The sequence below is a fragment of the Trichosurus vulpecula genome, chromosome 2, assembly GCF_011100635.1.
Source record: "Trichosurus vulpecula isolate mTriVul1 chromosome 2, mTriVul1.pri, whole genome shotgun sequence".
Taxonomy (NCBI): Eukaryota; Metazoa; Chordata; class Mammalia; order Diprotodontia; family Phalangeridae; genus Trichosurus; species Trichosurus vulpecula.
Window position 1 is genome coordinate 443,353,021 of NC_050574.1, and position 25,235 is coordinate 443,378,255.

Here is a 25,235-nt window from a genome sequence, read left to right on the forward strand (position 1 = left end):
TCATTTAAGTAGTCTAGGCCTCAGTTTTCTCACTTTAAAACGAGAAGGTGGGACTAAGTTACCTATAAAGTTTTCTACAGATCTAAAATTCTAGGATTCTATGATTTTATCATATGGTTAATACCATTATCAAAAAACAAATTTCATTTAAAAAGTCAAATGTTATTTTAAAACATTTACAAAATGTTGGGAGTGTAATAAACACAACTTCAATAAATACGTGACCATTTGCTAAACCAATGTGATACATTATTTACTTTTGAGGATTTATATCCAACTCATTGTTCCAATTTTTAAGATAATAATAACTGTTTCCAGAAGTTGACTGAAATGTTTGACCACATTGTTCCTTGGCTTAGTTTAAGTAAAATATATTTATTGAACAGGGTAGTTTTTTATGTTATAAATATAGCCAAAAACCAAACCAAGATTTTAAATTGAGATCTATGGTGAATAACTTGGCACTTTATCAAATGTCAGTTTCATTTATTTTCAATATGCCCAATCACAAATTTGATAAAAAAACTTTCTTAATAGGAACAGAAGAAATACTACTTAGATCACTCTTGTTGGTTAGCTAATGAGCTGTCATTTAAAAATAAAAGTAATGCCTTTACACTTCAATGATAAGATGTGAATTTAATAAAGTCTAAAAAAAAAGAATAAAGAGAAAAACAAAAAAATCTTACATCAGTAAATAACATGAGAAAAATTCTGCCTCCCTAAAGCTAGTATGTTCTCTTGGGGTAATTCTCTTGTGGACTGTAAGAATCTAACTTTGGTGAAGCATGCATAGAAAGCGACAGTGTATTTCCAACTGGCACATCTTAGATGTTGGATACAAAGTTTTATTCAGGTAAAATTAAGAGAATTATTTAAGGCATCCAGAAACAATTTACATCTAATGTAAAAAAAGGAAAAATAACAACTTTCAATTTTTATAATACTCTTATAACTAAGGTATTTATAATTTATCTTCTGAATCTCAATAGGAAGCTACCAATAATCATTTACTACAGAATGACTCTTAATCCTTTCAACTTAGGGACAGCAACAAAAACCCCTTAAATACTTGATTGGTTAAAAAATCCCTGAGTACAATTCATTGCAATTTCGCTCAAGCAAAATTCTAAATACACCCAATTATTTCATAAACATATTTGTCTTCCTAAAATAAGTGGAAATACACTGTTATCTTTACCAAGTGGATGGATGGGGAAGATAACTGTTAGATGACCTACTCACCAGGCTATGAGAGATTTTCTACAGCCAGCAAGAAGGGAGAAAAGGGATAGAGACACATTTCAAATGCAAAAGAAAAATTAGCTAATCTAAATGTTGTTCAACCTCTCTGAAACTATTTCTCATGTGTACAGTTTTATGTATTTGACTTTTGATTGGTTCAGTGACAGCTCCTCTATAATTTCATAAACGGTATGTAGATAAGCAATTAGCATTTTTAACAACTGTATACTCCTCCCGATTCCCCCAAAGATTTATACACATAAGTGATGACTTTTTAAAATCTACTTAACTTAGGACTTCAATTCACTATTATCAAAGTAAAACCCTGTGAGTAGTTTCTAATAGCATGAAATGTTATAATAACTTCTTACAATCATAATTGTATTCCATCTCTAAACTGAATTTCAGGTTTTTGTAATTGAAAACTTCCTTTAAAAACTAAAAATACATTCATGAACATTTCATTGCTGATGGGTTGGGCCAAACTGGCTGAACCAGGGCTCTTCCTGAATGATAACACTGTCTATGGTCTCTGTGCCTCTGCCCAGGTTGTTCTCCATGGTAGTAATATACTCCTTCACCTCCACCTCCACCTCTCAGAGTTCCTGGTATCCTTTGAATGCCCCCTCCCACTTGAGACCTTTCCTGTTGTCTTGAATTGTTAAAGCTGCCTTTTCATAGCATCTTAAGTTTATTTTGTGTATACATATAGCTCTGCACATGTTGGTCGTAGTAAACAGTCACCCCTTCTCCCTAGAATGTAAGCTCCTTGAGGTCAGAGACTGTCTCATTGTTATCTTTGTATCCCTAGTGCCAGGCAAATGCTCGCTGATTTGACTTCATAAGCTGTAAAAATGAATTCCATCATTTTTAGAAATCCAGAACTTGAAAGTTATATTCTCTGATCACAACTTCTTGTCCTTCCATCTATCATGCTCTCTCTATTCTCTACCCTCTCACTGCATAAATACACACACACAAAGTCTGAGTCATTCTTATTCTCTCAGCTAATCTCCTCTTCTGGAGTCACTCAATTCCATACCCAGCCTCAATTTCAAAGTCTGCAACTTTAATGTGTCCTGGCCATTCTATAATTTCTGTCCACTTGACCTTTGTTTCCAGACTCATGAATCCTTATTTCTGGGCAGCTCTAGCCATCCAATTTCTCCATTTCACCTTCAACGCTACTATATATCAATAAAGAAAATCAGTAAACTAAACCAATTTCATGCATATTTATAGTACCCAAGCCTTTCTGCTGCTAGAAAATCCTTCTAGATTCTCTTATCAACTTTCTATAGTGTTCTCCATAGCACCTGTTCGAAATTTGTCTTTCTCATCTCATTTCCTGCCATACCTTCAATTCCCCCACAATTAGATGAAGCTGCCTCCCAAATCACTGAGAAAATTGAAGTCATCTGACATCAATTCCCTTACCTGCCCTTCAGTAATCCTAAGAACTTCCTAGCATCCAGTATCTCCCATCTGGGTACAGACTGCACACCTATTCTTCACTAAGAATAATCATTCTTTCCTGTGTCCTACATCTGATTCACTTCTCTTCTTCCAGGACCTTGTCCCAGCAATGAGTAACAATGAGTGACCCTTTCTCTCTACTGGACCTCCTTTAAAAAAATCTGCCTCCAAACATAAGAACAGTGTCCCAAATCCTTTTTTTTAAAGCCTGCCCTAATTCTTCTGTTTTCACCCAACCATCAAAGAAAAATTAAATTATCTTACTGTGAATTAAGCATGAACATTTCAATATATTTTTACAAAGAACAGAAAAGACTGAATATGAAACTGTGCACTTAAGTACATTGTACACTTTTCAAAAAGTATGTCAAATTTAACATGACAATAACAAAACTGCTTTGCTTGTCTTTGTGTCCTGAATTGTAATCAGTGATCCCTAATGATCTTTCCTTGGTTCTTCTTGCCTTTCCCTACACTTTCTTCCTTGACTATCTTATTCACTCCTATTACTTCTACAGCCATCTCTACACAGAACTACCAAATCCACATTTTCAGTCCTGACCTCTCTTTTGAGCTCCAGTCTGTATCTCTACTTGCTTCCAGGGTATCTTCACATGTGATACCAACATAAAGACATATCTAAAACAGAATTCGTGTTTGTTGGTTTTGTTCTTCAACCTTCCTCTGTTCATTATTTTTACTTCTGGCAGCACCATTTACTTTGTTTCTCACATTCAAAACCTTGGGGTTATCTTTGATTCCTCTCTTCTTAATCCTATTATTATATCAAGTTGTAAGGTCAATTGATTATACCCTTGCAACATCTCTTGCTTCTACTCCCCACCCCACCCCCATCTATTCCTACTGCCACAATCACTCCCCCTTTAAGGTCTTCCCATCTCCCCTCTCTCTCTTCTCAAATACTTCCTACATATTCATGCCAGAATAATCTTCTTAGTGAATACATCTATTATTTGATTTCTCTGCTCAAAAATTCTCACTGCCTACCAAATAATGTTCAAATGCATTTGCCTTGGCACTCAAGGTCCTTCATAAGGCCCTTTTCTTTCACTTAAACTGCCCCCCAAAAAGTCCTGCTCTTACCTGTCTTGCACTATCCCCTATGTCTAGAATGTACTCCCCCTCTTCTTTACCTGTTGCATTCCTACCTATCACATTCGAAATGCTCCTTCCTTCTTTAAGTCTTCCATAGTTGCTGTAAGTTAGTAAACTCCTCCCATATCTTGAACCCCACAAGGCACTCTCTGATGTACTAGAATAATCTATGTTTATGAATTATCTCTCAGTTAATCTGTAAGCTCCATGAGAGTGGTGACTGTCATATCTAAATCTCCCTTAAGGCTTACCACAATACTGTGCACATGGTAGGCATTTAATAAATAAGATGATCAGTTAAATGGTGATACTAGAAATCAGAAAACTCTTTTGATATTAACTTTTGGTGAATGTTTTGTCCAGACCTACTAAGTTCACAATACATAACTTGAAGCTGTTCACTTAAAAGCAAGTGCCTAGAGAAAAGCATTCTTACAGTGCAGCAACTCCCTCTTGTCATTTAGGAGAGGTAACCACAATCATTTAAGTTATTTGAATTCGAGAAACAGAATCCAAAAGCTAACTACCAAAAGCTCTTATGGCAACTTTTACAATTTTGGTAATGCCGTGAAAAGGTTTAGGATCTATATTCATCATGGCCATTCAAAATTTATGAATTACTGATCAAAATGATTTGGTAGTAGAACTCAGGCTTTCACTAAACTCATCAGTTTGCCACTGCTACTCATACCCTACCCAAAAGGAGTAACTAAAATTTTTACAAATCACTTAAGTTAGTTAAACTTGATTTAGCTAAATCTGGCTTTCAAATCCAGAATAATGATGTTTAAAAATTATTATTTACCATTAGACCATAGATCTCAGAAGAACTCCGGATATTTGGAAGTATTGTCATAGGAACCTCAAAAAACCTAAAAACAATGAAATATTTAGGGGTATATGTCATTGACAATTTAATACTTGGCAACACTTTACCTAAAAACCAGAAAATATGGAATGTATTTGAACATGAAGTTGTACAGTAAGGAATTAACCAAGCATGATTAGTCAAAAGACAGTGTCTCATAGCACAGTTCTGGTCATGTCATTTACTAGGGGGAGGGGAAGGGAATAAGCATGTACATAGGGCCTACTATGTGCCAGGCACTGTGCTAAGCACTCCACAAATATTATCTCATTTGATCCTCACAACACCCTGTGAGAAAGATGCTGTTATGATTCCCATTTTACAGTTGGAGAAACTGAGGCCAACAGAGGTTAATAGTTTGCCCAGGGTCACACAGCTAGTAGGTATCTGAGGCCAGATTGAAATTCAGGTCCAGCGCTCTATCCACTGCGCCACCTAGTTGCCTTGCTGTGTGGCTTTGGGAAGTTTATTTAACCTTTCTGTACCTCAGTTTCCTTACCTACAAAATGAGACAAAAATACATGTACTCTTCCAAATCACAGCATTGTTGTGACCACTGTGTGAATAATTAAGTGTTACATGTTATCATTATACATTATTATGCATTTATTACTTCATCTTCAAAACAAATATTTAAAAGGAACACACAGATTGAAGTACCATACTAAAAGAATCTTCCCTAAAAAGTAGTCACCATGCAGTGCTTTATATTTATAGAACCATAATTAGATAATATATATCCCAGTAATTAAACATGGACAAGGTGTCATTATATTTGAGTAATTTGATGTTAATATAATCAAATCATGGGAACAAATAAATTATAAACATGGCAAAAGTACATCTTTGCAAGTAATTTTAAAAAGTATACTTAATATAACCCCAAATAGAACTCACTTGCACAGTTCTATATCCCATTCTAAAGAATGAATGTTGAAAAGCATTGTCCTACTGGCATTTGTTACATCTGTGCAATGGACACCTCCGTTAGGCCCTCCTGTCAAACTCTGTAAAGATAAGAAAAAAATTGCTTCTTGTTATTTTTGGTTTTATTGAGATTTCTCTAAGAAGTATTTAATCAGAATCACAGCTACCTAAGACTTTGATTAAGCACTAAGGTTGGTTGCCTTTGGTTGAGTCTTGCCCTTGTTTGAATAAAGAGTCTTTGATTGCATCAAGAGTCTTTGATGACCTGCTTAAATTACAAGAAAGCCTAGGTCACATGAGTTTGAGTCACATGGTTGTAATACCTTCTGACCCTGAAGAGATGTGTATTAAAGGCTCTGAGGTTAGCATTTTGCTCTGGGGACTCACTCACTGGAAGACTGTTCCTGTGATTTGACCAAACGAGACTCTGAGTAGCCTTTAAGAAGCCTCCTTGGCTTTGAAAACCCAGATGTTGGTGCTTCTCTCTCTCTCTAGTAACTATATATGTATTGCTATGGACAGACAGAAACCCTGTCTGATGATTTGTGTTATTTGCTCTGTTTATATAATTTCTATTTGTAATTTCTATTTGTATTTTCTCTGAAGTTCAGGGTGCTGACTTTTCCCCCTGAACTAACTAAATGATATATGTATGTTTAACTAAAGTGAGATTGTTAACCCCTTAAAGTTGCTTTCCTTAGAAAAGCAGATCAAAGAATCTATGCTAGCAGCCCTCCTGTATGCTTTGTATCCTGTATTATTGGTCTTATCCCTCCACAGCAGCTGTTAGTAACATTGTTGTTACAACTAGCTAAATTGTACAATTCGTCTGCCAATGATATATTAACACGAGAAGCACTTCTTTCTGATTAGGTCAATATAAAAACTATTCTGTGAGCTTTAAGCTGAAAGTGATTGCATTTGCTGAACAGCATGGAAACAGAGCTGTGGAAAGACAGTTTGCAGTGAGTGTGAAGTTGGTGTGAGACTGGTGGAAACTAAAAGACAAACAATACCAGCATAAATTTTTAAAGCTTCATATAATGGTCACATCCTGCTTTTTTGCAAAAATTTGGTATAAAACTGACAATTACATGGTGAAATATGGCATTTATCAGCTCATCTTCTTGACTCAGTAAACAGAATCTAATTGAATTTCTTTGATGATTTAGGACATTTCAGTAACCTGGGATCTCTACTAAACATCATTTGAATATAATGTCCAGAATTTGTCAGAATCTGACTCCAAGACATAGCTTTAGAATCACCTCTAGATATCAGCTTTTCCTATTATTTGTTTCTCTCAAACAAAAATTACTTAAAAGAAAATTCTACTTTATTGGGTTCTAATTAATTGAAGCTTAATTACACATGGAAAAAATAGATCATCCTATTCTAAACAACTGATAGTCAAGAAAGAGGTTTACAATGTAACTCCAATTTAAATTTTAAACTGCTTATCAATCCCAAGTATCTGGGGATTTTTGTTTTGTTTGGTTTTTGTTTGTTTTGTTTTTTTGTCATTTGTATCTCTCCTAAAAGATTACATAAAGAAAATTCTACTTTGTTGCGTTCTAATTAATCGAAGCTTTACTAATATATGGGGGAAAAACATTCTACCTGACAGTCAGGAAAGAGACCCATATTTATATCTTTTTGAAGGGAATAAAAAACTAAACCATTCCAACCACAACAGATAGGAATATGTTATAGAACTCCTCATCCATAAGAGGCGATGTTGAAGAGTGGAAATAGCACCGAACTTTTAGTCAGAAGAAATTTGGGTTTAAATACTGCATCTAGCACTTACTAACTTCATAATCATGGGAAGTTATAAAGTCAAGATTTCTCTGAATCCATTTTCTCATCCATATAATGGGAATGATGCTAGTTGTACCTATCTCACAGGGCTGTTGCGAGGATCAAATTATGTATTTAAAGTGCTTTTGCAAAACTTAAAGTGATGTATTAATCAATAAACCAATAAGCATTTAAGTGCCTGCTCTATGCCAGGCACTGTGCTAAGCACTGTTGATATAAAGACAAAAGTAAAACTGTCTGCCTTCATATAACATCTCATTCATAATATGTCTAATATGTCCACATGTAGAAATTGCTATGAGAAGCATTGTGGCTCATGGAGAACTAACTTTCGAGCCAGGAAGCCCTGGGTTTAAGTCCCACCTCTGACATACACTGGCTATGTGGCTCTGGATAAAAGTCATTTAATCTCTCCAGATTCTACGAAACTCCCTGGGGCTCCAAGTTTCAATGGTATGCTGATCACTAATGGTAGGAGTTTTATCCCCTAAGAGTTACCTATACTAATGGAATCACAGGACCGGTCCCTATTCCTCAGTTGTTATTGACAGTCTTCTGATGTTGAAGTTTTCTTGTCAATATTCATTTTCTTCTTTTCAATGACTCTTGAATATCCTTCCTTTCCATTTCTGTTACTATTACTACCACCCTATTTTAGACCTTCAAACTTTATGCCTAACTTAACAAATACGGTACTTCAACTAGTCTCCTTGGCCAAAGAAAGATTTTGTGATTCTAATCCATCCTTTCAATATTGCTGCCTGTCTGGTCTCTCCCAAAATTGCTCTGATTATAGGAGACCTCTGAGGATCCTTCCACCTCTAGATATACAAAAGCCCTTGTCAGTCCCTACTGTTGGACTATAGGTGGAAAAATCCAATCTTTTTTGCACTGAGAATCAGATTCTAACCCCTTTTAGAAAGTAGGAATGCGCATGGCTAACAACTGTTATATCCCGGTTGAAAACAATGCTGTTCAAAGATCGCTTTGTGAAGCAAAGTAATTTCTTGTGACTTAAGACAAAACTACTTCTAAAGCACTTTTAATCCCAGTTCACCATTGGAGTTTTACACCTTCTCAACTCTATTCCCAATTTTTTTTAAACATTCCAACTTGGCTTATTAGCTTTCATTAGATCTTACCCTTTTCATGATCTATTTAACCCCATATTTTGACTTTGACTTGGTTTTTCCCAACCTCTATGTATTTACTTGGAGCTCTTCTAGCTTCTACCTTTTTATCAAATATGACCCTGGCTCCTCTTGGGCCTGGCTATAACTAAGTATTAATACTTGGATTTCAGGCAACCAGGGATAGGGCATGGCATTTAACTTTTCAAACTTTTCTTCCACTACTCTAACATGAACCCTCTGTTCTAACCAGACCAGTCTATTTGGTCTCCCAAATACAACCTGTAGCCTCCTCGCCTTTGTATAAACCTTCCTCCCTTTTAGAATGACTTCTTTTAAAGTAAACTTTTTATAAAAGAACTCTGGTATTAATCAGAAAGCATTTAAATGAGATAAGATGAAGACAACCTTTGTAACCTGTGATTTTTAAATACAAGACTTTTTCCTCCACCTTTTTAATTCTTTTTTTTTTGAAGGACAGACACAGAAATGAGTTAAGTTGGTGAGGCTCTAAAATAAAGTTTTGATTTTGTGATAACAAGCATTTATGTTATATAACAATATGCATACTATATATTAACATTATAGGCAGGGAAAAGATGGGATTGGAAATCAATCAGCATTCACTTATCAAGTGCCAGTGGATACAAAAGCAAAAATGAAGCAAAATCCCTATCGTTAATAAGTTACAATCTAGCCCAGTAAGATAATATGAAGTATAAAGTTTTGTAAAAAAAAAAAAAAAAAATAGACACAAAGTAATTTGAAAGGAAGCTGGACTGAACAGGAAAGGCTTCTTTCAGAAGGTTCATTCTGGACTCAGTCCTGAAGGAAACTGGTGATTCTAAGAACTCTAAGTAAAGAAGAAGCCCATTTAAGATATGCACAAGCACAGATATGAGAGATGGAGTCTCTGTATTAGGAACAACAATAAGGCCATCTTGGCTGGACTATATAATGTGAAAAGGGAAGTAATGGATGATAAGCCTGGAAAGGTTTATCAGAACAAGATTGTGGAGGGCTTTAAATGTCCTCAAAAGGAGTTTGTATTTGATGCTAGTGGCAACAGAGAATCACTGGAGCTTATTGACCAGGCAGTGACATCGTCAAACCTGTACTTCAGGAGTATTACTTTTGCCACTGTTGTGTGGAGCACAGATTGGAAAGGGGAGAGGCCTGAAGCAAGGAAACCAATTTAGGAAGCTATTGCAATAGTTCAGGGGAAAGGTAATAAAGGTAATAAAGGTGACCAAGTCAAAAAAAGGGGGCAGATACAAGACATATCACAGATGTCAAATAAGGTTGACAAGAATGAAATTAATGAATGCAAAGCATTTATTAAGTGCTTACTATATATATTAGGCACCTGACCACCAATTATACATGTGGGCTAAAGGAGTAAGGAGTTTTAAGAAAACCCTGAAATTATATGGGTGCCCTTCTGACTGAAACTGGGTGAGTAGAAAGATGGTAGTACTCTCAACTGAAAAAAAGAGAAGTGAGGAGTAGGGTGACAAAATTAAAATTTTAAAATGTTAGAATTGAGATGACTATGTGGTATCCAGTTGGAAAAGGCCAACAGGCAACTGGTGATATAAGACTAGAGCTCAGGAGAAAGACACATACTAAGTATGTAGATCTGGGAGTCATAATAGAAGAAGAAAAAAGAATTCTCCAATATGTTAATGTTAATAGTAAAGGCAATTGTTTCAAAGGCAAAGGGCTATTGTTTCTTGGGAGCAGGCAGTAGGAAAACACATCTTGCAGAGTTTCAAATTAACTCATATACATATACACATATATACATATACACATATATGTTTATGTACACAATTCTCATCTTTCCCTGGAACTCCTTTTGATTCAAGAAAACAAGTATTTTTTGGTATTCTGTCATGTTTTTAACATTTTTGCTCTCTTCTGTAGGGGGACTTAAAGCAAAAAGCTAAGAAGAGAGACTTTCAAAGTTGTAGCAACCTTCTCTATTAGCTGGTTCCTTTTGCCAAATTTTAATTTTCATAAGTTTTATTGTATTTCCTAAAGACTGCAGGACTGAGAAAACTCAAATGGAATGGTAAAATGAATGGTAAAGCCATTCAGGGGAAATTAGCTAAAAATTACAAAGTCTCTAATTTTGATTAAAGAAGCTAAAAATATAATTTCCAATTAAAGTAATTTTAACAAAGATTTTGCTTTTATACATTATTTAATCAAGCAGCTGGCTTTTTAAACCAGTAATTCTATAAATCAGTCACATCAGTCCATAAACATTTATAAATGCCTACTGTATGGCAGGCACCTGTGTACAATAAGCTGTAACTATTACATATTATTTTGTACTTGATACATTGATGAATAGTTATATATGTATATATGTATACGGAATATACACAGATACATATACAAAGACACGCTCTCTGAATTTCACAACAATGAAATACAGAAGGCTAAAGGGGAAGTGAAGATGGAATGCTCTACCAAAACCTAGTCTTCAGTGTCACCCATTAAGTGATCCATGTCAACAAGCTTGACATAGACCATATCCTCCTATGCTAAGAAGCCGCGTAATCTGTAACTCTGATTAATACCTACGTTTTCCAAGGAAAGTTAATTTGGTTCTTCCTATCTCTCCCTTCTTCTCCCAGAAGTCTACTTAGGATTCTATTCCATTCTGAACCCATCACATCTCCATAAACAGTATCTATGTATTGATGGAACCAATTCTATGAATTGTCCATCTAATTGCATATCATGGTCTAGTGCTTCTTAAACTGTGGGTCACAACCCCATATGGAGGTCCCTAAAGGGATCTAGAGTAGAAAAAGATTAAGAAGCCCTGGTTTAGACAATGAGTACTTCATCAATTTGGTCTTGCTTAATTTTATTCAAGCCAAACAGTTTAGTAGCTATAGAATTCATCTAGAAAGCTCTAACCAGTTCTAGTGCTTGCTGTAACGATGACAATATGATTCACAAATAGGGACATCTGGAAGATCTTACCAATAATGGGGAAAACTCTTTAGTTGGACTTTGTTCCAGACCTCTATGATGGTGGAAAATAATCTTCATGTACTACTACAGAAAGAGGAATAAAGTCTTTTTCTGTTTTATCTTTTAAAGAAAATTGTATGATTTTGACATGGCATGGGATTTACCTTATTGGAGGAGCAACCGTAGAGAACATGCTGCTCTACGGAATCAAATCAATAGTGGGCCCTTGTGGTTACTTGCTACACCTTTCAGTAAAATGTGTGACAGTCAGGACAGGGGATCTAAAAGAGGACACATCATTGGAAAAAGTTCATCTGTTCCCTTCTCATGCTTCCCATCAAAAATTCACTCGATGCCTGTGTAGATTATAGTTCCACAAAAATTTTGTAGAGATGGAAAAGTAGTCAAGTGAGCTGAAATTACTGATGTTGAGTAGCCATCTTATTTTAGTAGTAACCTTTAAGTTCTCCTCTCAAGCCTCTGTTGCCCTCTTTTAGATATCAATAAACATCAATATCCTCACAACTATGCCATCTCTAGCAAAGACTCCTTTTATATTTGGTTTAGCCTGGCTACATTTCCTCATCTTCCTTTTTTCTTTAGGTCCATTTCTAACTTCTTTATGCAGCACATGCACAATTGTTACATAGAATCCAAATGTGGTGGTTCCACTGTCATTGAGGATGAAAAGAGTTAGTTGCAAAAATATGTAAAAGTTTTTTGCTCTTTCCATTTTTTTGGCCATTACCCTTCCAATTTCACATTAAAATGCCCTTAGTAATTTACTTTGCTCAGCTGGTCTTAGTCTTCAGCCTTCCAAATATTACTATTCTGTAAATTTACTTTTCCCTTCAATGTTTCATTGTTTCTATGAGGAGATTATTATTCAATATTCCACTACCCTATTTCTAAGATTTTGTAAACAAGCTTATATTTTTAAACTAATATTGCATTTGAAAGTCATTTCTTTGCATGGCAAGGAAATCAGTTCACTGAAGCAATCTGTAGGTTTTCTTGGTCTCATGATGACCATAAAATGATTTTCATCAACTAAATATCCTTCAAAAATGGTAATAGTTTGTGTCAATATGGTCTTTCATCTATCTCCCATTTTTCAGCATCAACATTTTAGTTAAACAGGTCAAGTTGTACCCACATCTTCTCATTTTTATTATTGCTTCAAAATTCATGTTTATTTTGATATTTATTCTAACAAATTGGTTCTCTGATGGTACACAATTCATTCAGAGTAGGCACATTATTGAGTCATCTCATCTGTCGAACTAAAATAGATTTCCATATTTTTGTCATATCCTGATTTTTCTTAAAGAAAGTTTTCATGATATATATGCAGGTAATGCTTCTATATAGTCCACAAAGCTTTGGTCTCTCATTTCTTGCTTCTGAACTATATTAGCAAGAAACTTCTCACTGTGCTTTTTCCTCCCTTTCCATTAAAGTCAGCCAAGTATTAAGGTATATATTGATTTGAACTGGAGCCTCTGAAGTTTTTCATAGAATTTCTCTACTTCCTTATCATATGCAACAGACAATCACATTTAGAGCTACAGGGGACATTAGAGGTAATTGAGTCCAACTCCCCTCATTTTATAGATGAGGAATCCTAAGGATGAGAGGTTGTGTTAGCATTAATAAAGACATAAGCTTATTTTCACAACTTACTTTTAGTAATGCTTATCTTAAGCTGCCACATGAAATGACCAAGTCTTAAGATTCTTGTTGCATTTGAATGCAAGACAAAACTAACCATTCTAACTCCATTATTTGCCTTCCAAGGATAGCCTAGGACACACCTTCCATTTAATTCTAATTTCCTTTTATCTACTAGTTTAATTTATAGCAAAAATGTCAGTTCCTTCAATTCAGTTCCTTCAGAAATATATCCACTCAATAACCAGGCAAGGATTTCATGTTTAAAATACTAACATCCAGGTTAATGTCCATAGATTGTCTCAAAATGATGTGATTCTTAGTACTATCTGTTTCCTTTTCTGCCACTATTACTGGAAGCTACAGAGGATTGAGGAACACTTTATATTTTGTTTCATGGATGACCATGGCCAAAGAACTCATCACCAAGTATCTACCCTGATAGTGACAAACCTTTCCAAATTTAATTAAGATAAACATCAAAAATTTCCAGGAGTGTACTCAAAAGTCTTTCCAAAGTAATTTTCCTCAAGTGACTACATGAAATCCTTAATCGACTCTCGTGGCTTACTATTTCCTTTCAGTTAAAATATAAATGCCTCTTTTAAGCTTTTAAAACTTTATTTACTAGCTATATATTCTCTTTGCAGACTTTTTTCATTTAACTTTTATTTTATCAATTACATATAAACAAAAATTTTTATCATTCATTTTTTTAAAATTTTGAGTTCCACATTCTCTCTCCCCTTCCTGCCTCCTTGAAGAAGCAAGTGATCTAATACACATTATATACATGCAGCCATGGTTCTTTGCAGACTCTTTAGATATAACTCTCCATCTTGCAATATGCTCTCCTCCTACTCACACATGATACCCTGTTTCCTGACTTTGCATAGACCATTTCACATACCTAGAATAAACTTCTTACTTACCCCTGCCTCATAAAGTTCTCTTTTCCATTAAGATACAGCTCAAGCACCATCTTCTGCATGTAACTTTTCCAGATATTCCTAGCTGCTAGTGGCCTCCCTTCCAAATTACAAGGCATATTGCATTTATTCTCTTTATACTTATGCTGTCTATATATATATATATATATATATATATATATAGGGGCAGCTAGGTGGTGCAGTGAGTAGAGCACAGGCCCTGGAGGCAGGAGGATCTGAGTTCAAATCTGGCCTCAGACACTTAACACATTAGCTGTGTGACCTTGGGCAAGTCACTTAACCCCAATTGCCCTCCCTTCCCCCCTGCAAAAAAAAAAAAAAAAGTAAAAAAAAAAAGTATATATGTGTGTGTGTGTGTGTGTTTGTCTCCTCATTAATATAAGTTGCTTACAAGCAGGGAATGCTTCCTTCTTTGTACTTGTATCTTCAGGGGTTATAGGTTGCTGAGCATATAGTAGCCACTTAATAAATACTTGCTGATAAATTGGTACAATTTGTTAAAACTTACTCTGTCCTATAGTGTAGAGTACAAGAACCTAATCACCTCCATATGGGCCATGATACAGCATCAAAGTAGGATTTTACAAAGGTTAAGTGCTTAAAATATTTAAAACAAATAAATTAGGCATGTGTCATGCCTACTAAATTACTTTAAAACAATAGAGAATGTAAAATATTGTAAGATGAAATTCTGAATAGCCCAAAAGGGGGACCCAATGCTATGTACATTTTATATATAAAAACATACCCAGATAAGCCATGAATCAATGGTACCAAAAAGAGCTCTTTCTTCTTCAACCGCTTTTTTAACTTTTCTCACATTCTCTAAGATCCAGTGAAGTTTCACAGCACTAAAATAAGTGCTAAGTGGAAGACCAGTCTTGGACTGTAAAATTTGAGAAAAACCAATTAGCATGATTCTTTTAGAAAAGTAAAAAAAAAAAAGAAACTCAGCCCTGTAAAACAGTAACAATCCATCTCACTGAAGCAACAGTAATGAGTAGAAAAAATGGTGTTTCCACTTCATGCACAGGTAAGCAAGCATGTTCATGGACAAAGGTTATGGTATGTTTGTGGTTCAAAGATCATCCACGCAGTAAAGAAAAAAAAATGAAATGGACATTGGCTTCATATAATCTTGAGAGTAAGCAAGCACTTTTTATTTGTATCAAGTTTGTATTCTATATTTCTTTTGGAATTATTGATATGTTCTTGTCATACATTTCATGAAACTAACATTTGATTTATAATTTGTTGTATTTAATTTACAAGATGAATTTATGATCATAACCAGAAAATCTAATAATATAGTTTATAGTGTTTATTGTATGCTAAGTGCCTTAAACAATACTTAATAGGTGGTAAGTGGTATAAACAATTAAATGAAAATCAACTAGATACAACAGATTATAAATCAGCTGTTCATATATAAAACCTTTTACTTCAGTGAACAAGGTTATTAAATACATATTATTTGATATATAACATATTAAACACATATATTTGTCCATCTTCCTGAAGAGTGAGGTCCATCTCTTTTATAATTTCCATGTACTAGCTCAACATTGTGAAATACATAAAGGATGTTTTTGGCCACTTGACCAAATCATTTCAAATTATCCTTTATTTCATAATGTTATGCTTCAGTGTAAGATGTAAACAAATGTAATGGATCACAGAAATGCAATTTTAAAATTAAGATGCTTTCATTCTAGGTTACCCTGAATTTTATTTGGGAAAAAAATGTTCAAAAACATGACAAAAGTTTTTGTGGGCAAACAATCATAGATGGGAAATCCTATAGGAGATTTTAACAAGGTTAAGAGAGGGAAGAAGCAAGATGATACACACCATTTTTTAGTCTCATGACTCAAGAAGAAAATGCAAAAGATTCTGAAAATGACAAGAGGGGAAAAAAAAAACTTTTGTCTTTTGAAAGGGGGTGGTTAATACTTATTTTAGGACCTGGGGCAGAAAGCAGTTTCTAATCTGAAAGAACCATAGTGGACCAAATAGTAATATAGAACTTCAGTCACAACAGATATCTGGGGGGTGGGGGGGTCTTTTTTTTTTAAGGAGAAAACTGCCTACCCTGATTATGAGCCCTAATAATAGAACATGGAACCAAAGAAAATGCCAAAGATTGCCACTGGAAAGAAAAGGGGGAAAAACCAAAAACTATTCCTAAAGTACCCACTAGAAAATTGTCATTTGGTTAAATTGGCTGAAGGTCAGAACTTAATCTCTGGGGAAAAATGCTATCTTCTTAAGTCTATGCTGGCATGGTCACATCTCCTACCCTGTGGTAAAGAATAAAAATAATAAAGTTATTTCTCAGGTGTCTCAGCAAGACAGAAACCGAAAGAAAAACAAGAGGAATCCAATAAAAGGATTAAAATCCTTCTAACTTCCCTGCTTTCTTTGGCCTGCCTAGAACAGGGCAAATCAAAACATTGAAACCAAGAGATATGCAGGCCTAATCAAAACCCACATTTTTTTCTTTTTTCCAGTCAGTAACAGATGAAAACAGGAATTAAATGATTAGATGTATCCATGGTGAAGTATACAGTCATCAGGACCAGATTCAGATCTCCTTCAGTATTTTAATCTTTCATATGTTAAGAGTTTTCTGTTCTCCAAATCATCAGCATTTATAGTAAGACTTTAACTGAGTCTGACCTGGTCTTGGTTACCTTTAGGGAACCTGCCTCTTGTACTACATCCAAGGTGTTGCAAAAGTCTTAGTGAAGTTTTAAGTGTTAGTAGTCTAAACTGTTGCAACATCCTTTATTATCTCAGACAATCAGGTGAAAAATAAAAGGACCTATAAAGGAATCCTCTTAATTAAATTTGTGAATCTTCATTTCAAGCAATATACCTTTTATAAAAGATACTCATGTAAACACCCCTTACCTTGACAAAATTATTATTTCCCGGAATTCTTTTACTTAGTGTTTCAACTGTACCCTGGGTTCTTAGATCAAGCCACACTAGAAATCAAAATATAATATATATGAAAGATCATTATAAATAAAAGTAGTAGCTTTTTTATATCAATGTCCAAAGTAGTATACTAATTAGTTTCTATAAATTACAGAAATCTTAAAATTACAAAATTTTTTAAAGTTAAGAATTAGAAATTTATCAAGAAAGGAAATATATCAGAATGGAAGCATTTTATGAAGAATCTTTTTAAAGTTTTTCATACACATTTACAGTCTCAAGTTAGAAGACTGATATATCAGGTCCCAAATAACATTTTGATATTTGTCAGTCTTCTGTAGTTAAAAAAAGAGATAGAATATGTCTTTTATCTACACTGGATTTGCCAAATTTCAAATAAATACAAAAGGCTAAGCAGTCCAGTTTGGCCAAAGGTCAATGCCTTGTACAAAGTACCAACAAGTATATGGAGTGCTACAAAATTTCTTACTGAATTCTAATTTCTAAGGATCACTCTAGCAGACTTAGAGAAGGAAACATGCCATTCACTCTTTCAAACATTAAACATTCTTGAGTATATTGGTCTCTTGACCCATTAAACAACATGCATACAGAATTGTCATTATAAGAGTCAAAGTTCATTCCTTTTTACTAGCTAAAAAAAAAATTATTAGAATTTAGAAACTATTCGTGTTTTCAAACAGCAAAATCACTTTCACTAAACAAAAATCTCACTTTGGTCAGAGGCATCTCTACGTTGGTTCATGAGAGGTAACTTAAAGTCCAGAAGTTGCATAAAGCAACTACGAAAAGTGGTAAATAGAATTCCCCAAGCTATTCTAGTTTTACTGAAGTTTTACAATTACTTCTCATTACTTTTATCATACAAGACAACATTTTTTAGGACACCCTCTATACTCATAATATACCTTGAAGTATATACCGAGAGGCACTGTTGTATATAGTAAATAGGGTGCTAGACCTAGAAGCAGGAAATTTAGGTTCTTGACTCAAGTTAAGTAACAACTTCTCTGGGAATCAATTTCCTTATCAAAAAAATAGGGGTTTGGACTTATTGATCTCTAAGATCTCTTCCATCTTTTATGATATTAAGTCATCGAGTACATACTGCTAACCCTACCATCCTAATAATGGCAACATCCTAGTCAAATGATTGTCTATTCTCTTTCTAAAAGACTCCAGGGAAGGAGATTCTACAAGCTTCCTAGAATACATTTGGGTATTAACTGGTAACTAGTTTGATTAAGTGTAGCAACCTTTATTTTTCAGTTCCTTTAAAAATCCACTATTTCCCATGGGGTACTCTATTTAGTCCTTTTAAATTACTTTTTAAAAAGTAATCTCCTAAGAACTGGTGATTAACTTTGACAGTACCCTTACTTCCTCTTAAGATTGTAATGGGATTTAGGGACTCTTTCACAGGTTTCCTAGTATATGAAAAAAGAAGCAATAGTATAATGTGCCTATAAATGGAAATTTTTACAAAAAATAGGGAACATGATCATGGACATGATCAGAAATTTCACAACCAAGAAACTGTAGTACTGTAGTAGCAGTTTACGCAAAATTGCCCAATGGTTTTGGCACTAAACTATGCAAAGAGTGTAGCATATGTGAACTTTTCCTATTGGCTAGATTCATACATACAGAGATATTACTTGCTTCAGTGATCAGTGGAATAATTAGAGAACAAGAAAATAAACTTCAAGATTATCAAGGTACAGTTTTGTTTCTATTCCTATCACTTAATGACTTAAAAATTCCTTCTAGAGTATGGTCTTCGAGGTTCTAGAAGTTTCTGCTGTTTCCTTTAATGAAATTCTAGACATCAGATGGATTCTAGATTTCCTCACTGACTGGCCTGTTGTTCCTCATCAAGGACTACTTTAAGATCTAAGTCTCTTTGAACCTGCCTTCTCAATTGCTCTGCACTAACCAAAAGTAGTGGGATCCAGAATCCTTCGCCAAAAGGAACATAGCTATTAGCATTATAGAAGGTGGCAATGATATTTGATTTAGGAAAGAGAATGTGAAATAATTAGTAGAACTATCAAGAGAAAAAGATTATTTGCTATAGTAATTGGTAGACTTCATGGATGTGCAAATATTCATTGAATTAGAACTCTGCAAGAAATCAGAAATGGATGTTAGGGTTTTTTTGTTTTTTTTTTTTTGTTTTTTTAATTATGGAAGAAGCTTGAATAGAAAAGTAAGATTCACAAAATGGAAGTCAAATAGACCAAAACCATGAGAAGAACCCAAGTTGCAAGACTGAGAGCAAAGTGCATTACATCATTGAGTAAGTAGATTTTTAAGAAAAAGCAGATCCAGTGCCAGCCAGTTTGAAGCTCAGAAAAAGATAAACAAACCAGCAATAGCCACAGCACCAATACCTGAGGAAGTAACAGCACCTGGACCTGAAGAACCAGAGGGAACAACAGCAACTGGAACTGAAGGACCAGGAGAAACTGGAGCAGCTAGAGCATTAGAAGAAATAATGGCAGTTCTAACTAGAATGGGCCAGGTTCAGGGCCTGAGAGCTCATCTGTCCACCACCTACCGAATTACTAGTTGAGTAAGTTGTTTATAGAAGAATTAACTAAGATAAATTTACATAGAGAGAGAAAAGAAAGGAAAACAAGTAAAACTTTGGAGAAGCACAATCTCTCCTGTTTAATAGCCCTCCAAACTGCTGACTAGGACCAGTCTCTTTGTGGTCCCAGGAGGGATATAACTTTCCTTATGAAATAAGGCAAATGTATATCTTAGCTAAATGATAAGAGAAAAGCACAAGAAATGGGCTTGATTATCTCCCATCAGTGAAAATACAATTGTAGTGTCCCAAAGAGAACATAAAAAAGGGAAAAGGACCTACATGTACAAAAATATTTATAGCAGCTCTTTTTGTGGTGGCAAAGATTGGAAATTGGGGAATGGCTGAACAAGTTGTGGTATATGAATGTAAGTGGTATATGAATGGAATGGAATACTACTGTGCTATAAGAAATGATGAGCAGGTAGATCTCAGAAAAACCTGGAAAAACTTACATGAATTGATGCTATGTGAAGTGAGCAGAACCAGAATATTGTACAGAGTAATAGCAACACTGTGATGATCAACTCTGATTTAGCTCTTCTCAGCAACACAATGATCCAAGACAACTATCCACATCCAGAGAAAGAACTATGGAGTCTGAATGCAGACTGAAGCATATAATTTTTGCATTTTTTTGTGGCTTTTCCCTTTTATTCTGTTTCTTCTTTCACAACATGACTATCAGATTGCTTGCTGTTAGAGGAGGGGGAAGGGAGAAAAATTTGGAACTCAAAATCTTATAAAATCAATGTCGAAAGCTATCATAATATGTAATTGGAAAAAATAAAATATTATTTTTAAAAAATACAATTGTAATGAAACAATTAATAGAACACTGTAGGAGCACATTCCAATTGAATATTATGCTGGAAAGGAACATTAAGTATTTTGCCAAGATTTCTGGTGTGGAAATTTGTAAAAATGGTCTAACAAAGTAATATCTCTAAGAATGAATTCATCTGGTAAGGCTAGAAGTATTGGCCAAAGTGAAAAGAAAACCCTTTGAAACCAAGAAGGTATTAAAGCTCTGCAGAGTGTGCCAACAATGAAGGCCATGCAAATTTTCTAAAAATAAGTAAATTTTAAAGGTCTACTCTAAACCTTCGAATAAACTATGACAGAAGGACAAAATTGGACAAGATTTCATATCACACCAAAGCAGTCCTAATTAGTAGCTAATGATGTATTGGAACATATATTCTGTATTTTACTTCATAAAGTCAAATAAGTCTTTCATCTATGTATATGGTTACATTATATCACTTAGAGCTGTGGCACATGTACAGAAGAAATTATTTTAAATCTTTAGTAGTTTGCAGTGCATAAAGCATAGAACTTTAAATTAGTGGGCATTTATATCTCTTAAAATGAAGTGAATGAATTCAATTGTTTGTTTGTAATAGGAGGGAAAATAGATGGCAATAATAAAATATATGGGCAATCTGATCTTTATATATTTGGCTTTGATGCAATCTTAGAAACAATCTTTTCATGTATGAAAAAAGCTTGTCAGCAGCCTCTGAAGATGAAGATAAGGAAGTAACAGATTGTAGAACAGTTAACAATGATTATAGATTAATTCAATCTTTCTTTCATTACAGGGAGAGAAGGTAGACAATGGATAGTACACTGAACTTGGAATCAGGAAAACTGACTTAAGAGTTTAAATACTGCCTTTAAACAGTTATTACTTAGTTATATGACTATCAGGAAGTTATAATCTTGCGGAGACTCAGGCAATTCTATAAGACACTAAGTTGTGTGATATGTGGAGACAGAGGGAGTTCCCACAACAATGAAATAACTACTTGTGACATATTTCTTCATAGGTGAGACAATGGTAGCAATATAGACAACCAATGTATATTTCCTATTGCCAAAAGTCATTTCTTAGTTTCCTATCACCAAAAGATAAATAACTTTTTAGCCCAAGTAAATGGTCCTTGGAAATGCTTAATTAGATCAAACAAGTACAGGAATAGGGAGGGAAGCCTTATTACTTCACATGGTATTCACCTGTTCTCATTTTCTCAAATGAAGCAGAGCCAAGTGAAAAGCAGAAAATTTTCAAAGGCTAAAATATTCTTCATTTCTTAAATGTCTAAATGGCCTTAGAAAAACTGGAATTAGCTTATGGCCCGTCATATTTATAGTTCGCTTTTATATCTGAATTAGAAAGACTGAATAAACATATTCAAGTATGTTTTTGATGTGACTACAAATAGTTGAAGAGGAACATTTCTTGAATAGATAAATAGTACAGTCAAAGAGCAGATATTACAAATTCAAAACAAAAACTACTTTTCTAATTGAATAAAAAAATTTCCCTAGAATCAAAGAATGCAATAATTTTAAATTAGGACCAAATTTAAGACTAAAGTATATGTGGCATTGGAAGAGTATTATAATTTACAGAATTTATGCAATGGAAGGAATGCCAATGTCCATCTAATCCTACTCATCATAACAAAAAAATTTAAGTACAATATAATACACAACTGACAGAGCTAAATAAGTAAGTCAAAGATACTTGGTAACTTTCGGTAACTTTCGGTGGGGGATGGGTCTAGGCCTTTGTTTTCCTCAGCGTGGGGAGCTTCTAGTGTGGGAACTCCTACCAAGGCAGATCAACAACTCAGTAACATACGATCTTAGAGAGCTGCCTGCAGGCACTACAAAGTGGCTTATCCAAGGTCACACAAGATATATCAGAAATAGGATTTGAACCCCAGTCTTTCTGACTCCAAAGTTAGTCTTCTGTCTCTCCAACATTTGTATTTTTTATCATTTTCTTTGATATTAAGACTATGAAGCACAGTCCTGTTTCAAGCGTAAAAGAAAAGAGAAAGGAGCACAAAGTTTCTCTTGCCCTGATTTGATGACTATGCCAGGTACAATCACCGGTTAACCAACTGTGCAATAAAAAGTAAGAATGATTTGCAGAGGTTCCCCAAGTAGGTGATATTGCTGGAACAATTTGGGTGGTGCGGTAGTAGCCTCTGTGCAATTGAGGGGGCATTGAATAAAAATAAGGGGGCAATGGAAGCATAAGGAAAGAAGAGAACAGTAGAAAATTTTGAAAAACCATTCGTACATGTTTTATCTGTTGGCTAACAGTTAAAATGATAGTGATCATATTTTCCAAATAAACACAAAAAAATGCAAGTTATAACTGATCAGTGGTCAAGTTTGCTGACATGCTTTAACAAGCAATTGTTGGCAGGCGAGCCACATGTGTCCATGCCATCAGACGAAATACGTGCATGTGATGACTTGTTTATAACAAGATACTATACAGTTATATGACAAAATATTACATCATCAAAATTTCCATACAGGAAAAAAAACACAAATTTACAATAAACTATTAAATTTAAGATGTTCATTTTTAAAAGTACATCTTATATATATTTTTTGGAAATGATGCAAATTTCAAAAAAAAAAAAAAACCCAAACCATTAAAGGGTTAAAGAAAATAAATTTCCAGGGGGGAGCTGAGGAATTTTTTTTAAAGGGGGTAGTAGGCCAGATAAGTTTGGGAACCTCTGATTTAGAGTTTCTGCCTCAAATTTCTGAACTGTGACACTCTACATAATATAGTAAAGACCTTTCAATATTCAATACACTAAATCAAGAGTGTTTATCTATTTGGAGCTACCAAACCAAACTCTGTTAGTGGTTCAAGGTTCCATCAGCGTAGGTACTTCATTAATACTGGCTACAGTTTCTTTACAAACTAGTAAGCAGTCTTTGAGACCACAGCAAACAAAATCAAACATTTGTCAAAATAAAAAAAGTTTTTTTTTAAATAACAAGTTATATACACAGCAAGAAAAGAACATTTTAGGGCAAAATGAAGTTATTTTGGGTAAAATTTCAAATTGTGGAAGTTTAGTCAGTCATCTCTGACTCTCTGGGAATTGAAACCGCCGAAAAACTTACAAAGGTATTTTTTTTTTTACCTAGTAACCGGCACTGTTTATATGTGGCAAGAACTGAATGAGGTTTATGTAACTTTTGCATTGTCACATCTGCCAATCAACCACTAGTAGGAAACAGACTAAGGAAGTGGGAGAATTAAAGAGAGAATGATGAGGAAAAGTAAGAAAGGGTACTAAATTTGGGCTGGAATCCCAGCTCTGCTACTTAGTACCTGTGTGACTAATGGCAAGTTTCAGGCTCTGTGGGCCTGAATTTCCTCATCTCTAAAAAGATAGGGTTTGATTAGAAAACCTCTATGGTCCCTTCCATTTCTAAATCTGCAGTTCTAGGATCCTATGAAATAGAAAGATAAAATTAGTTTTGCTGTTTTTAATATGTCTGATTCTTGAGACTGATTGATTCGGAGGATGGTGAAAATGAACATGAAAATTCTGGGCATGTTAATGACCACTGAATCACTAATTCACCCTTTTGTGTCCACTGTCTTCTTACTTTCTGATGGCAAAATTAAAACTTCCTAAGTTTCCTTTGGTATCTGGAGGAAAAGGGAATCTTTATTTGTACTGATGAAATGTGGGGAATGGGAAAGGAAGGAAATCTCATGAAAAAGGCAGAGTAGATAACCTTCAAAAATGAAAGTTTAAGAATACAATTGGAGAGAAGAGAGAAAAATTAAGATGCAAAGGTAAAGGGATAAGCTCAGAAGTCCAGCAGTTTATACAGGTTGAGAGGTAAAGCTTTACAGCTTGCTACAGTAGAGTAATGAGGTCTTGACAAACTGATATATCCTGGTACAATTTTAGGAAGCAATTATATAAAACATAGCCTGACTCTCAAAATGGACCCAAAGAATATCAAACCTCTTTCTGAAATGAAAAGCTAACGAGAAGCAGAAACATTACTAAGTGAAATAGGTCAGACTATCCAATTCTGTATTTTCCCTTTCCCAAATACAGCTTTCTAAGAAATTCAATGATAAAGGGCAGAACCAAGATTAGAATCCAGATCCTCTAACTCCAATGACCATTTTTTCTATTATACCATCATGCCTCTTTAAAAACATTAATGATCAATATAATTTACCATTTAGATTTTTAAAAAATTAATCTCTCTAACCCAAAAAAAATGCTGAAGACACAACTCAAATTTAAAATAACTAGCTAATCCTAGACCTACAACAGGAGTTTTAACAAAGGTACCAAAGACAGAGCTACCAGAACAAAGATACTCTGTGTCTTAATGTCCACATATTAATATTTTCCTTTCCTACTGGCATCTTTGGAAAATTATTGTATTTGTATATAATTTGACACTTCTTGCCAAATCATTCCACATCCCACATCACTGGCATGTATACACCAACCCTGTCTTCTTTTTGTCCCTGGTCATGTTCTATTTGTTCTATATTGATGTTTCTTATCTTTAACTTCTACTGTACTTAGTAATCCACATCAGTGCTTAATGACTGTTTCATATGTGCTAACATTGTGGTTCCAACAAAAAAAAATGAAAGCTTTTTAAAGGGATTGTCTTATGTC

The 25,235-nt window shown here is 34.5% G+C and overlaps 1 protein-coding gene across 5 annotated transcripts in view; it reads right to left on the reverse strand.

The window, feature by feature from the left end:
• GK (glycerol kinase) overlaps positions 1-25,235 on the reverse strand; it is an 85,067-nt gene that overhangs the window by 37,791 nt on the left and 22,041 nt on the right. For 3 of the 5 annotated variants that reach the window (XM_036742992.1, XM_036742989.1, XM_036742990.1), the window contains exons 5-9: positions 17,109-17,185; positions 14,944-15,081; positions 5,603-5,712; positions 4,643-4,709; positions 1,246-1,263 (exon numbers count right to left, since the gene is read on the reverse strand). In XM_036742992.1, the coding sequence (XP_036598887.1) occupies positions 1,246-1,263; positions 4,643-4,709; positions 5,603-5,712; positions 14,944-15,081; positions 17,109-17,185 (410 nt within the window). The remainder of the gene's footprint in view (positions 1-1,245; positions 1,264-4,642; positions 4,710-5,602; positions 5,713-14,943; positions 15,082-17,108; positions 17,186-25,235) is intronic. The other 2 variants (XM_036742991.1, XM_036742993.1) reach the window with 1 other exon arrangement.